The 16090-nt window shown below is 47.8% G+C and overlaps 1 protein-coding gene and 1 long non-coding RNA gene across 9 annotated transcripts in view; one reads left to right on the top strand and one right to left on the bottom strand.

The window, feature by feature from the left end:
* The window catches only part of R3HDM2 (R3H domain containing 2), a 221848-nt gene that overhangs the window by 190218 nt on the left and 15540 nt on the right, over positions 1-16090 (top strand). For all 8 annotated transcript variants that reach the window (XM_053292391.1, XM_053292390.1, XM_053292392.1 and 5 more), the window contains 2 exons: positions 3509-3663; positions 4827-4927. In XM_053292391.1, coding sequence (XP_053148366.1) covers positions 3509-3663; positions 4827-4927 — 256 coding nt within the window. The remainder of the gene's footprint in view (positions 1-3508; positions 3664-4826; positions 4928-16090) is intronic.
* LOC128343404 (uncharacterized) lies at positions 1765-9089 on the bottom strand. Its single transcript, XR_008315509.1, has 2 exons — positions 8958-9089; positions 1765-4221 (listed from the first exon to the last, which is right to left on the bottom strand). It is a non-coding gene; the product is annotated as an uncharacterized LOC128343404 (long non-coding RNA).

The raw sequence follows: 16090 nt of genomic DNA, 5'->3' as shown, positions 1-16090 counted from the left end.
GACACCTGGCAAGACAGGAGTGGATCCTGCGCACATTCAGTCTTTTGGTCCCTGGGATGGTTTTGAAATTCAAGGGCCACTTCTCATGCATCTCTTTAAAGATATAGGCACAGTTCTTAAAGGTACTCCTACGTCTGAAGTTGTGTGAAAAAATGAATGTGTGATTTGGGGCAGAACTAATTGTTACGATAAAATGAGGGGTCTGTGTTGAGTTCTCCCATTACCTCTTTGTGACTAAGCAACACGTATCTGTGTCCTGATGTTGCCATGTTGTACATTTCACCACCAGCAGAAGCCAGTAGTGTGGAGTGGGGGCAGGAAAACACACAGTATGGTGACACTGGGAGACACGTATGTTTTACTAACATTATGGAGTGGGTGCTCAACATAACGGCTGTCATTTCTAGCAGCAGCCCTGTATTTACCCTAAAATATAGTTGTTTACTACTACGACGACTACTACTATGACTACAACTAGTGGCCTTGTTATTCGCAGGGGTTCCATTCCCGCCAATTTCTGCAGATAACAAAACCACAAATAAAGACACCTTAACTCCTTGGGGATTGGGGGATCAACAACAACAACAAATATTCATATACTGCTTTTCAGCAAAGGTTTTCAAATTGGTTTACATAGAGATCAGGTACCTTGAGCTTAAAAAGCCATGAATAAAGCGGGGTGGGGGACAGAAAGAAGGGGAGAAAAGTATAGTACCTTGTTCTCCAGGAATGCCCCCCAAATCTCTCGCATCCTCTTATTTTTCATTTTATTCTCTCTTTTTTAACAACAACAAAAAAAGAGCCACAAAATGGCTACGCACTTCCAAATGGCGGCCGGAAACGACATCAGAAGTCATTTCCAGCCGCTCAGGAACCACAGATAGGTGAAAATTGCCTATATTTTATGCCACGAATAAAGAAACTGGGTCTCTAAGTTATCTCTGTGGATGTATGAAACTGTGATCCACAAAACCACAGATAATGACGGCCACCTGTACTACTGAAACAGTGACAATTCTCTACTAAAAAAAGTGACTGTTGTACTACTGGAAAAAGTGATTATATTTCTATCTATCCATCCACATTCTATGAGATGACTCATTCAAACAATGTGGCAGTATAGCTGATAAACAGCAACACTAGCAATAGAGCCTTAAAACATTCTAGAGTGAAAAACCAAAATCCAGCAGATGATAAACCACAGGTTGCCGCTGACGTTGAAAATCAATGGTGTTGAATTCAGTTATCCAAATGTCTGTAGATGTAAAATGGGTGCTTCCCCTGGGGAAGCCCAGTGGCATACTTGTTCTAGGAAGATTGTTCCAAAGTCACCATGTGATTAGCAGTAACAGTGTGCTAGGTGCTGTACAGAATTTATTTCGGGGGGTGGGGGCAGGCCATGTGCTCTACAAAATGCACACCCAGGCATCTTTGTGCACCTGGTGGGCCTTCATCTTTTGAATAGCAAGTATAAAACACACACAGATACCACATCACAAGCCACTTGGCAATTTCCCATGCAACGTTAGGGCGAGAGAGAAGATCTGCTGCATGAGAAACATGTAGAAAGTATCTGCATATTTATTGCGAAAAGGTAATCCTGCAGATTATGCAAACATATATTAGGTCATATTAATGAATTACATTAATAGTATTAGAAGCTGTATTCGGTATCAGCAAAAGTGAAAACAGCTTATCTAGGAAAATTGGGATCTAGAGTGAATTAGGAACTCTAAAAATTCCCGATTATGTGTCCAGAAAATCTAAAATCAACCAACAGTTCTTTATTTCAGTCTCAGACCAGCCAAAGCCCAGAGACATTTAACAATTGTTTAACAAATAGCAACCAAATAAATCTATGTAATTACCCTTATATACATATATGAAGTATACCTATCAAACAATTATTCTATTAGAAATAATCTCCTGTCTTAATTTGACTAACTACAGAAAATCTAACAATTTGGTTCAATTCATGTATTTGTTTAAACACTGTACACAAAGGGCTCCACAATACAAAAGTTTTTTACAAATAGAGAATGCCGATATTTGAGTTACACACTGATGGAACAGTTGTTATATTAGCAGTCTAAATTGTTTTATTTTATTTTATTTATTTTATATTATTTATCTATCTATCATATTTCTATACCGCTTGATATGGACATCTCTAAGCTGTATACAAAATTTAAAATATTAAAAAGGTACAAATTAAAATACATAAAAAGACAATATAAAATAAACATTAAAACAAGTTTTAAAATTATTAAATTTAATTCTAATTAAAAGCCTGCAAGAACAAGAGAGTCTTGAGGTTCTTCCTGAAAACAAACATAGAAGGAGACGCTCTTATTTCAGTAGGGGGCATATTCTAAAGCCCTGGGGCAGCCACAGAGAAAGCCCGATCATGGGTCACCACAAAATGAGCCGGTGGCATCCGTAACCGGACCTCTCCAGAGAATCATAACAGGCGCCAGGGTTTATGACAAAAGAGGCGCTCTCTTAAATAGCCTGGACCTAAACCATTAAGGGCTTTATAGGTAAGAACCAGCACTTTGTATTTCACCCCAAAACATATTGGCAGCCAGTGCAGTTCTTTCAAAACTGGTGTTATGTGGTCCCTTCGTGTTGTCCCAGAGACCAATCTGGCTGTATTCTGTACATTCTGTACCAACTGTAGATGAACCCAACCATATCTTGGGTCCTGTCCCCCCTCAGTCAGTACCTCCATCTTATTTGGATTCAACTTCAGTTTGTTATCCCTCATACAGCCCATTATTGCCTCCAGGCAGGCATTTAGGGAAGACATGCCATTTCCTGATGAGGTCAGCATGGAGAAGTGGATCTGGGTGTCATCAGCATATTGATAGCACCCAGCACCAAATCATCCCGCCCATTATCTCACTATCACCACCATTTCTATGGCAGCAAGATGCAGCAAATAGAATACATTGACAGTTCATGCAGTGATTGGGATATATTCAGTATTGATAACTAGACATAGATTTGCTTGTTTTTCATACATTCTGGTTTGGCAAGCTTTGAAACTTGTCTTAATATTATGGAATGCAAGAGGATTGGGATTCTTGGAGCTTTGGGACAAGGGAGTAGGAGGAGATGAAGCAATGCTAGAGGAAGTATTAAAGACCGTAGAGGATGTTGTGCTAAATATAAAAGTGCTCCCTCCATAAGAGATCCTCTGGTTTTTAAGCAATGGAGACTTTTCTGTCAAGTGGGAAATCTCTTTACTCAACCACGAGGTCTAGATACTTTCTTCTAGCTAAAATGAGCTCTCTATGATTTTTAAAGACTTTGCATTAAAAACCAAATCTTGAGATTTTATATGCGGTGAAGATTACACAGATATGAACATGCAAGTGGAGAGCCTTAATGTTTCTCCATTGTCAGTGTCTACACTCAATACCCGCTTTCACCAAGGTTTTCATCTTTTCTATATATATAATAAGTTGTCTTTCCTCTCCCCACTCCCTTTTAATGTTTTGAGCAGGTCCCGGTAGCTAATGAGTCTCAAGGCGTGGTCCAACAGCCGTTTCAGCAGCCTGTGCTGGTACCAGCGAACCAGTCTGTTCAAGGAGGACTCCAAGCTGGAGGGATGCCCGTCTATTACAGTGTGATCCCACCAGCACAGCAGAATGGCACCAGGTAAGCCCATGAGCCAAGGCCCTCCTCCGTTCCTCCTCTTTGGCAGCCACTAGGAGCCGGGGCCTTCACAGCCATTTCTCAGAATACTTGCAATGCTTCTTCCTTGCTGATTTTTCAGAAGCAAATGTTTATAGTGCCAAGCTTTTTATATAATGAAGAGGAGAAATTGTTTTAGTCCTCTGTACACCTCTCGAATTGGTTTGGCAGCTTGTTCTCTGGAACTCATTTTATGAATTTTATATTTTTAGGGGCTATTTTATTAACTTGTTTATATTGGTGGTTGTTTTTAAGCCACCTCATTATTGCCTTATTGGCAAAAAGTGGTATAGAAAGTCCAAATAAGCGGGGCATTCCGTAGGAAAAAGAACCCGTTCCAAGAGGGATGTGGCAGAGAGTGCTCTTAGGAGGCTTTTCTGTTTCCCCTGCCATCACCCCAAAGTTATGGTAACCCTAATGAAATATCTGTAGGTGTCATCATTTGGTTCTCCTAGCTTTGGTCTGAAGTTCTTCTGTGCAGTGGTAGTAGTGCTCCAGTCCTGTCGCTGTCTTGCCTGGTCTCTGCAGAAACATACATTAAATTTTAAAAGCTATTGGCATTTACATCCCACCTGAAAAAGCAACATTATGTTGCTCCTGAAAGCTGCCGTGAATCCCAAGCAGACATCTGCCCACTTGAACCAGTCAGATGATTAGAGGAAATGAACAGTGGCTTTGACTTTTTGTATCAGTAGTATACAAAGTGAGCAGGGAGGGCATCACACAGAAGAGAAACAGGGCAGAGCCAGGCTCCTTGGCTGCCCTTTTCATCACAAAAGGTGTTTGCTTATTATAAGTGAGCCTGTCTAAGTACAACTCGTAGATCTCCTGGGATAGGACATCATCACCAGCCTATGTAGCCATTTAGACAGAGGGTGTGTGTGACTCCCTGTGTATTACAAAGAGAAGTGCCCCAGCCCCCTGCCATCTGCAGCAGTGAATAAACATCCCCTTTAATTGAAAGATGATCAGAGTAGGAATCTCTCTAATTAGCATTAAACTGATGAATGGTGCTGGGAATTACCCAGCATAACTGGGCTTGAGTGGCTGTCTCTCAGAAGAAGCGCAGCTGTGGTCTCCATCCTGCTGCTTCTGCTATTTTACCAGGCTTGCTCTTTCTTTTCCAGCCCTTCAGTTGGCTTCTTGCAGCCACCTGGGACAGAGCAGTACCAGATCCCCCAATCCCCATCACCCTGCAGCCCCCCACAGATGCAGCAGCAGTATTCAGGTAAGACAAGTTACTTTACTGCTTAGTGGGGGCAGCAAGACTGAAAGTATGTGAGCACTACAGTGTAGTTTCTACGCATGCGTGCCTTCAGATAGTGCTGAAAGCAGGATGCTCTGAGGTCATCAGATGCCCATCACTGGATCAAAATGATAAATACTTCAGTTTCCAAAGACTGGGCCATCTTGAAATCAGAGTGCAAAGTTATGATCAGATTTCAGAAGACCCACTCATGGTGTTTACTACAGTATGCCCTTGTTGCTCCTGTATCATAAAACTACCTGTCTATATACATGTGCTTGCACACACAGCCCTTTCATTACCATTGCACAGTTGCCACCTTGAGCAACAACCTGTGGTGCTCTCTCCATTGTTCGTACCTGTGGTTTTTTGTGTGGTTTCAACAGATTTGAAAACAGTAACGGGGAGGCGGCTGTCTGTTTCCCCCTCTCCCTGACACCTTCCTACTTTGCCTGCTGCTACCACTGGTGCTTCTCTTAGATCAAGTAGCCCAGTGGAGGTTGTGGTGTAGGTCGCCCTACTGTCACCATGTCAGGCTCTTTAGAAGGGAGACAGCTATGCTTGTAGCCTGATATTGTGACTAGCTCCAGGTCTAGGGGTGTACCGTATTTTCGCACATAGTCCCCACGCACGGCAATTCCCTCACCTGCCTGGAGCCTGCACCTCAGAAGGATCCTTGCAAAAAGGAAATATCACAGCCCGCACCCAGCTGCTCTCCTCTGGGATTGAGGGGTGGCAGGGGGCCATGCTGCTGGCTGCCATGGGGCCCCGTCTGCCTCCTGCTCAGGGCAAGGCTCCTCAGCAGAGCTGGGCTGCACAGAAGCTGTTCCTTGTGTTCAGGCCCTGTTGTCTCTCTCCCCCAAACGGCCAGCAGCCAGAGAGGCAGACTTGGAGGGTGGTGGCTGCGGTGGCGGTGTGTGATTCTCTGCCGCTGCAATCCAAGGGCATTTCTTTGAGTGGGTTATGCTTGTCCACATGACTCACTAAGGCAGGACTATGTAAATTAGTGAGAGTTTAATAGCTGGGTGAATCTAGCCCCACCCAGTTCTTTCAGTCTTGCGTGGCTCCAAGGCAGTTCTTCTCAGCTACTTTTCTCACTGACTAATCCTTCCTTTTCTTTCAAGCCTTTTTTTTTTTTTGCTTTTGCACTTTCCCCTTTCATGGATTCCTCTTATCTCCAAATCTCTTGTGTGGTTTTTTCTCTTTAAAAAAAATTTCTCTCTCTGTCTTTTCCATCTGTCTCTGCTCCCCACCCACCCCACGATCCTCCTCCTACTTTCACGAGGCTCCTTTCATCTCCACTTAATGGACCATGGCAGTCACGTCACGTGCCCCATGTAAGAGTTCGAAATGGGAAGTTCCAGGAAGGCTTCCTGAAGGTCCTTCAGGCAGCCAGAAAGCCGCCCCAGAAGTCGCAGAGCCAAGCCTGCCGAGCAGAAGGGTGAGAGCTTGGAGTGGAGTGTGCACCCCGCTCAACAGCTGACGGATGGTGCTCCGGAGTTTCTGCCCGCTCAGTCAGCGGGGTTTTTTCCGGCAGGGAGGTGAGCCAAGCCCTGAACTCACTCACTCCCACCTCCTGCTCCCCAGGCTGAGTACCCTTGAAAAAAGAAAGCACTGCTGCTCTCGCCTACTCCAGTGGCGGCTGGTGACTCCTGGGACTGGGTGGGCGCCAGGCAGGTGGGCAGAGCCAAAGTAGGTGGCGCAGGGGTGGAGCAAAAAAAACAAAACACAACAACAGTAACTTCTGTGGGCATATAGGAAGTAAAAGGTAAAGTTGTGCCATCGGGTCGGTGTTGACTCCTGGCAACCACAGAGCCATGTGGTTGTCTTTGATAGAATACAGGAGGGGATTACCATTGCCTCTTCCCATGCAGTATTACCAGTGCCTCCTCCCTTTCAGCATCTTCCTATATCACTGCTGCCTGATATAGGAGTCTGGGAAACATAGCAGTGGGGATTCTAACCAGCAACCTCTTGCTCCCTAGGCAAGTTACTTCCCCACTGTGCCATTAGGTGGCTATGTCATTCCAAGAAACATACCTGTAAAAGCCTCTGCACTCATAGACACCCATTTTCAGACAGTTATAAAAACACAAGTATTTTTCAGCCCGTTAATTTAACGGGCGCTAGTCTGCGCCCTCAACCGCCGCCTCCTCCCACCCGGGCCCACCGCCTCCTTCGGCCGGGGCCGCCGCCGGCCTCCTTGGCCGGGCCAGGCCCCCCGCCACCTCAGGCCTCCCACCTCAGGCCCCCCGCCACCTCAGGGCTCCCTTACCCTTCCCACGGCCAGTCCGGTTCCGCGGCCGCCGCCTTCGGGCTTCCCGCCGCGGCCAACACCGCCAGCGGGCCCAGTCTCCCACCGTGGCAGCTGCCGCCAGCAGGCCCAGTCTCCTTGCGGCCACTGCCGCCACCATCGGGGCCAGTCGCCCCGCCACGGCCACCGCCGCCTCTTCTGTACTCCCGCCGCGGCGGCCGCCACCATCAGGGCAAGTCGCCCCAGCGCGGCCACCGCCGCCTCGCTTGCACTGCCGCGGCGGCCGCTGCCACCATTGGAGTCAGTCGCCCCGCCACGGCCACCGCCTCCGGCCTTCCTTCCAACTGGCCGCCCATGTCCCTGCGGCCGTATCTTTCTTGGCTGTTCTGGGCATGCGCTCCGCGCAGGCCCGGAACAGCCAAGAAAGACACGGGCCGGAAAAGGACATGGGATCACGCTCAAGGCTTTTATTATAGAGGATGCCATGAGTACATGTTTTGGCATACTTTGAAAATGTTTGTTTTGTTGTTTTTTAAAGGTTAAGAATTCTCTCTCTCTCTCTCTCTCTCTCTCTCTCTCTCTCTCACACACACACACACACACACACACACACACACACGATGGGACTTCTCTCCCGTGTGCAACACACACACGGTTCATGGGGGTGGGGGGGGAGAGAGAGCAACATGGTAGCTTGACCAAGGGGAACAAATCACACACACACACACACACACACACACACACCAAGCAGCAAAGGGTTTACTTTCAAACAGCAAATGTTTTACTTCCCTTCCTGGTTGGAGGGAGACCCTCAGTCCAACAGAGCCAGCTTGCTTCCTGGGCTCTGCAGTTCCATACAAACTCCAAGCAGGGGAGGAGCACGAGACTCCAGGAGAACCAATCGGGCTGGGAGGAAAGTTAACCCTTTCTTGACTGTCTGCTCCTGCTGATCTCCAAGGCCTGCCTTGGAGAGCTTCAGGCTTCACCGAGGCCTATGCATAGGCCTCTCTGGAAGCCTGGCCCACCTGCCACTTCTTACTATTTCAGAAATGCCTAACAGAGAGTTTTAAAATATATATCGATCATTTCCCTCTCTCTCTTTTTACTTGTAACCCTGAATGCCTGGAAAACCATCTGTCTGGCTCTGTAGCTTTGGTGTATTTAAAAATGCTAAAAACAAACAAAAAAAACCCACCCCAAACCCTCCACAAATCGTTGTTATTTCCACATCGTACTAGCATGAGGGGGCTTATAATTATTTCTCACATTTGCAGCTTGCTCTTTCCAGGGGCGGGAGGAGCCATGCCTCTTCTGCTGTCCTGCACAAAGAAATTGGTGGGTGTACGGGGGGTATGTGGCTTGGCAGGGCCCCAGAGTGCGTAACTAGGGAGGCGAGTGTAAAAAGCTTCTAAACTACCCCTTCTGTTTTATAAATAAAACTGCCCAAATGATGATAGGAAATATCTGCAGACTGCAACTATGGGAAGATTAGATTCCCAATTTGTGAAATGATGGTTTTTAAATCATGGCAGACCTGGCAGGAAATTAGTAATTATTGCAAGTTCATGATAATAAAAGTGCAAATAAAGCATGCATTTAGCAGGGGTGGCCCTTTCATTTGGCCGGGCAAAATGATCGCTTCAGGTACAGACTTGAGGAGAGGGGCAGGGGCCTACCTACACGTTTTGTTTTGTGTCGTTTAGTTCCTCAAAGGTGGCCAAACGCACACAATCTGACAATTACATAAACTTAACTCACATAATCTGAGGCTCAATAAACAAAATAAATGGTCTCTCAGCCAGCTCTGCTCTCAGCACACTGTCCAAGAGTGAACAAAATGGCGATTGCCACTCTCTTCCTTCCAAAGACTAGAACAAGGACTGCCTCCGGCCACACTGATTGCTAGTCAGAGCAGAGGGCGCTGTCAGTCAGTATGTCTTCCTGATAGGGCTATTTGAATTCAGCCCCTCTTTTGACAACAAAGGCAAGCCATGGGATTGGCTCCTGCCTTATGAACACTGTTATGTGAAACTGTTTCGTGGGCTCTTGTGGGTGTTTAAGGAATTTTACTACCAGCGCCCACTATATGTCAACACTGCAGGCTTGCAAGCTACAGGCAAGGAAGTGCAGGGCTGCAGTGGCTGAGTCAGTCAGACCTGAAATGCGGGCAGAGGACAGAATGGCTGACAGTGATTATTGTTTTTGGACCATTTTTATTAGTTTCTTTGGACATTTTGGCCTTTTTGGGGGGTGGGCATTGTCCTCCCTGCCCTAAGTGAAGAGCTTCCACTGGCCTACTCCCTAAAGCATTGCAGAGCACGGGGCTGCTGTGCCCAACCTGCCACCAGCTCCTGTAGCCTCCACAAGTGGCCAGCAGAGTACACCAGCAGAAAAACACTGGAACACCTCCCAGCGCACGGCGGCAACAGGGAGAGCAGGAACAGGCCAGGGGGCAGCAAAGACCTCCGCCACTATTCAGACTGTGGTCACCAGAAGCACCTCTGCAGGAACTGGTGCCCAGGTGGTGAGCTTGGCCCGTGCTGGATCTTCGGTTTTAATTACCCACCGCCGCCACCCCAGGGCCCTCATGGGGATTCAGCCTTTCCCAGCCCGCTCCAGGACAGCAATCTCTAAACCAAATGCCCTCTGATATGCCACCACCTGGCATGCCTGGTTTGAAGATGTCGTGGCACATTCTTTTGAGCATTACGATCAACTAAGATCAAAAAGAGAAAATGGTCTAGGAGGGAACCGTCTGCCTCCTCAGCACTTCATCTTCTGTTTCTGAGGCTCCAGCCCCTAAGAAGGCCAAAAAAAGAGAGGCGGAAACACATTAAAAAGTCAAAAAGGGGGAGGTCTAAATCTCAACAGAGGGAAAGGAGTGCCGATTCCTCTGAAATCTCAGCCCATGCCCAGAACGCCAGTGGGACCCCCCGGCGGGACTCCTCAGAACCTTCCAAACAAACATCTGTTCTGGTGCCTGTTATTCCCTTGGATGAAGACCCTATCCCAAGGGGAGATATCCCAGGGACACCTTGAGGGTACTGACCCTGACCACTCAGATAAAGAGGAGGGGGAGTGGTCAGATGGGCAAGAAATTGAGAGTTTAGAAGGCCCCCAGAGGCTTTTTCAGTCATTGGACTTTGTCCCATTAATGTCTAAGATTATACATACATTGGGCTTGACCCAGCCTTCCCCTCAGGAAGCCCAGCCCCTGAATAAAAGTGCTATGGTGTTTCCTGGGCCAAAATAAAATAATATGATGCTTCCAATCCCTAAACACTTAGTAGACTCTGCTAAAGGGGAATTGACTTTTTCCACCTCTTAGTAGGAAGGCAAGGAGCAATAGCCAACAAGTGGTATTCCTTCCAGCAGGAGAGGGAAGAGATCTTTAATACACCCACTACAGATGACTCAGTGGTCCAAATGATTTCTGGCTCAGTCCTATCCAGGGATGGGGAGTCAGCCCTCAAAGATCCTGCAGACAAGCAAATGGAAAGGGCCATGAAGAAGTCACATGACTCCTCCACTTTGGCGATAAGGGCTTTGGCAGGCGCCTCCATGGTACCCTGAGCATCTCTCATATGGCTGGACAACCCAATCCAGGGCCCCATCTCAGACCCCACACATTTAAGACAAACCCTGCTAAAATTACACAAGGCACAGGTGTTTATATCTGATTCGACTCTAGATGCTATTCGATTTGCATCAAGGGCAGGAGTGGCTTAAATACTGGGCCACTGGAACCTGTGGTTAAAATATTGGCAGGTGGACACAACCTCTAAGGCCAACCTTGCTGCCGTGCCTTTTGATGGGGAAAAGCTTTTTGAGGATAGAGCCTTAAAGGATCTCCTCATGGAATCTAAAGATAAGAAAAAGGCAATGAGCTCCTCAGTGTGTAAACAAGACCGCCCACAGGGTAGGCATTTTTCCCAAACCTTTTGCTCCTTTCGATCCTCCTTTGCTGGCAGAGATGGAGGCTTCAGGTCCCAACGACCCTTGTGGAGCAGATCCAGGGCCTCCAGACTAGGGTTTGGGAGCAGGACAGCCTTCGCAGCCCAGAATAAACAAGCCAAACAACAATCCTGACTCTCGTGGAGTACCCCTGGGTGGTCACCTCTCCTCTCACCTAAGCACCTGGGAGGGCACCACCTCAGATTGCTCGGTTCTCGACGTCATCAAGAGCGGCTACTACATAGAACTAACCAAAAATCCTCCTCGCCACTTCCTTCCCACACCAACCTCCTGCCTCCCCTCCAAACACAAGCGTCTCAAGGATGTGATCCAGCACCTCCTATCAATCGGGGCAATAGAACTAGTGCCAGTGGATCAACAGGGATATACTCCATCATCTTCACAGTGCCCAAAAAGGACGGCTCCCTGTTGGCCGTTCTGGACCTAAAATACTAGGGATGTTCACGGAACTGGCAGTGGGTGACTCAAAGGCAGGGGCATACCTTTAAGGGCGGGGGAGGGTGCCCTTGCCGCCCTTACCCCTCCCACCACGTTTTCCCCACTGGCGCTCCATTTTAAAAGTGTCCATCGAGACAGTAGCATATCTCCCTGCCTCCCCGTGCCCTCTTCGGCCTGAAGTAACAGGAAGTCCCTGATGCATGCATGTCGTATTCATGTGCGTCCAGCCTGCGCATGCGCACTGGTGGGGAAAATGCAGTGGTAGGGGTAAGGGTACCCCCCCGCCCTTAAATGTATTCTCCCCTGCCTTCGAACCGGCTGAACAGCCGGTTGTTCGAACTGGTTCAGAGGCCCTTAAAAGGGCCTCCGAACAGGTTAGTGCACATCCCTATAAAATACCACAACCACTTGGTGAAAAAGAGAAAGTTCAGCATGGAATCACTTATGTCAGTTGTGGAAGCCCTACATCATCTCGGCTTCCTATCCTCAATAGACCTCAAAAAGGCTTACCTACACATGCCGATTCACCAGGACAGTTGCCCTCTGCTGTGCGTCTTCTATGCAAGAAGGCACTACCAATACAGGGCACTACCCCTCCCTTGCATATTCACAAGGACCCTGGCAGCAGTCATAGCACACCTCCAACTCATAAGAGTCAGGATATTGCTTTTCTGGATGACTTGCTGGTCCTTCCGTACAGTCTTCCCAAAAGGACCTCAGTGCCACACTACAGGTCCTCCAGAACCACAGCTTCCTGGTCAATTCCACCTGTCGCACCAATTACTGCACCCAGGTGTTGTGATAGCAATCAATCTTTATTACAGTCCTAGACCAACACAAGAACAAAAAGCCTGCATGGGCAAGGAAAAAACATCATAAGCTAAAAATATCACAGGCTTAAATATCACTATTTGCCCATTACTGCCCTACATGAAAATTGTGTTATGTACTTAACTACGAGGGACAAAATACTGATACTATAAAACTACAGACTGCAGAGCTTTTAAAGCCACTATGTCTTATACAATGAAAAAAGCGCAGTAAGATTGAGATTTTAATCTCAATAAAAGATTAAAAGGTTATGAACAAGGCAAACAAAATAAAAGTGAAACAGGATATATATGCTGAATTGCAGGGATAAAAACAGGTCATAAAGAATTAAGAATGTACAGTTTATAAAATAAGTGTAAAAACCAGTGTGGGTTAAAAACAGGATGTCTATAAGAGAACATCTTAACTGAGCAGACAAGCTAAAGTCTGTAGTTTAACAGTTAAGAAAATCAAAAGCATGGTTATAAACTGGCAGTCAAGGTCCAACATATCTTACACGCTGCCGCACAGAACTTGGCAGTGTTATACGTGAGTGCCCAGTCTTCGTCCGCTAAGAGCATCCAGGTATAGGCTTAGGTTGATCTTCCAGGGTACTTGCGGAGTAACGGGAGTATGAGCTTGTCATGAATGTCTCGATGAAAGGGGCAGGAGAAGAGTACATGCTCTGTGGTTTCAGTCTCCCCATTTTCACAGGGACAAAGCCTCTCCATGAATTGAATCTTACTATGTTTGTCCTCTAGAACAGCAGAAGGTAGGGCATGACAGCGGGCAAGGGTAAAGGCCCTTCTGTGGCTTGGGATCTCCAGTTGCATCAGGTATTCAGCAGGAGAAATGATGTATTTGAGTCTTTTCCAAGGAAGTTGGAGCCCTGCCTAGGTTGGCTTGTCTCTCTGTGTCCTTTATTCTCTGCTTGATGGCTGCTTTCGCCCGATCACAGCCTATAGCAAGTAGGAAAGGAGGGGGAAATCTCAATAATGCCACTTTAGTCCAATTGGCCCGTTTCCATGAGGATTGAAATTTGTCCTGTAGGGTCAGCGGGGCCAGGCCCCTGTGGGCTAAGGGATAATTTAAGCCAGTGGTTAAAAAGCAGCTGTCCACATTCTGGCCTCAACTTTTAGCGTACCTGTTTCCAGGCGTAGGGTGGCATTAGAGTCGCAGCGTGGAACTTGAAGAGCTGCTCTTAGAAAATTGGACTGGACCCGCTCTCATGTGGTAATACTGGAGGGGCCCACCGGGTGGGCACTACAGAAGAGTTGTGCCAGTGGCTTGGCTTCAAATAACTTAAGCGCTGCAAGTGGGTATTGGCCACCTCTAGTCTGTAAAAACTTTAAAATGGCGGTGGAGCTCCTCTTTGTAGACATCGCTTTGCAGAGATGGCAACGTGGCCACAGAGAGTCTTTCAGAGGCATGGAGGACCACCCCCAGATATTTGAAGCAAGCAACCTGTTCGGCCCTGTGGCCATTGATACTTCATGAGCAGGACTTGGGCCTTCTGGCGAAGGCCAGGACTTTGGGGCATTGTGATAGACACGCAACGGAACAAACTCTTTCTACCAACAGAGCACAGGGCCACCCTGGGGACGGAAGTCCATCAGGCCCTGGTAAGGAAATCCCTGCCATTCCTCTCCCTTTCCAGAATGCTGGGACTGATGGGTGGCAACCTTGGAATCTGTCGCATGGGCATGTTTCCATCTGAGGCCCCTGCAGTGGTTTCTGCTACCCTATCACCCAAAGATTGCGGTGAAGTCCAACAGACGGGTGACTCTTCCATCTCCAATACTACACTCTCTGAGATGGTGGACTACACCTCCACACCTCTCCATGGGAAAAGAATTCCTGGACCCTCCTCAGGTCTTCCTCACCATGGCATGTACTGGTTGGGCACCCACTGCCTCCACAAATTGGCTCAAGGGAACTGGTCAGCCACTGAAAAACAACACAACATCAACTGGCTGGAACTCAGGATGATATGGATGGGGGGAACCAGTTTGAAGTCTCTGCAGGCGGAAGCAGTTCTCCTATTCCTGTGGGCCGAACAACATCTGGCATTCATAACAGCCCACCATGTACAAGGCGACCTTAACACGGTGGCAGATTGGCTCAGCAGGAGAGACATTCTCGCCGGAGAATAGAGACTGAACTCGGTGGCTTTCAAATCAATATCGATTGGGAGGCGGGTTCTCCAACAAGTCCTTCCTCTGGTATAGTCGGGGATACTCCCCCCCCCGCGCAGTTGGGCTAAGGGCTGTGGTATGTCCCCACTCAAAGAGACACCCTTGGATTGCAGCAGCAGAGAATGAAGCATTGGTTCACTTACCATGAAGGCTTCTTCTTGCTGCTGGATCCAAGGGTGTCGCGACCTGCCCTTTAGCACCCATGCCTACTCCACAGGGACCCAAGGGAAGCATTTCTAAAATAGCTGCCTGGAGAACAAAGAACATAAAACTTTGTTCACTACTTGTTTTTTATTTTTCAAAGTACTCTCGGCTATCTTGGCCTAAAAGAACTGGGTGGGGCTATGCTCATCCAGCTATTAAACACTGACTAATTTACATAGTCCTGCCTTAGTGAGTCACTGGGCAAGCATAACCCACTCAAAGGGATGCCCTTGGATGTAGCAGCAAGAAGAAGCCTTCACAGTAAGTGAACCAGTGCTCCATTTCTTTCAAAGGTGCCGCTCTTCACCCTGTTGGGCACCGGGCATCAGCCTCTGTGACCCAGCAGAGGCTCACCTGGCATTCTGTGCAGAGGATGCCCTGCCTCCACTGCTCAGCAAGCCTCCATGCAGGCTTCACAGAGGCTGATGCTGGGTGCCTGAAAGGGTGGAAATGGACGCTTTAAAAATAAATCACGCACTGCTGCCGCCGCCACCACCCCAACCCCAGCCTGCCTCCCTGGCTGCTGGCCTGGTGGGTGATTGGGGGAGAGAGACGGCAGGGCCTGGAAACATCTCCTGCACCTCTCACCCCTGCTGCTGCCTGGCTCTGCTGAGCCTCCACTGCCCCTTCCAAACCTGCCTCACTGGCTGCGTGGTTGAGGGCAAGAGAGAGCAGGGCCTGGGGGAGAATGGAGAGCAATGGAAGGCGTTGGGAGAACAGTGGAGGTGGTGAGGTGAGGAGAGAGGTTTATGTTTAGGTAGGAATCCTGCACCCTTTTAAGTCTCCCCACCTGCTCTCTTTTGATGCTTCCCTCAGAATGGTCTGTGCCTCCTTTGTGGCATTTTGTCTCATGCTTCAGGATCTGTAGAATAGAACAGAAGGCCGAGCACATGTAAATTCTAAATTGATCCTGTTCTGTTACCTTGCCTGAGCAAAAAGGGCCTAGTGCTGGTTGTAGCCCTTGGCTGTTCATGTAGCCTGGGCTTCTTTCAGCTTTTGAACATTTGCAAACTTCTCCTAAGATCTCCAGAAAAGGTTTTTTGAAACCTTGAAGCTGGATCTGTGGCACCACCTCCTGGTGGCCCTGATGTACTTTTAAAAATGTTTCTGGCTGTTGCTTCTTACAGTTTTATTGCAACATTTACCAAAAAAAAACCCACACTACAATGTGGTGGTTTGGGCTTTTGAACTTAGTAATTAATCTTGTCAGTTCCTGAAGATACCTTTTGTATTCCAAGGCTGAAGTGGTAGAGTACAGATCAGTCTATC

The sequence above is a fragment of the Hemicordylus capensis genome, chromosome 2 (assembly GCF_027244095.1).
Source record: "Hemicordylus capensis ecotype Gifberg chromosome 2, rHemCap1.1.pri, whole genome shotgun sequence".
NCBI lineage: Eukaryota > Metazoa > Chordata > Lepidosauria > Squamata > Cordylidae > Hemicordylus > Hemicordylus capensis.
Note: the sequence above shows the minus strand (reverse complement) of the source record. Positions and strands in the feature narration are given on the sequence as shown.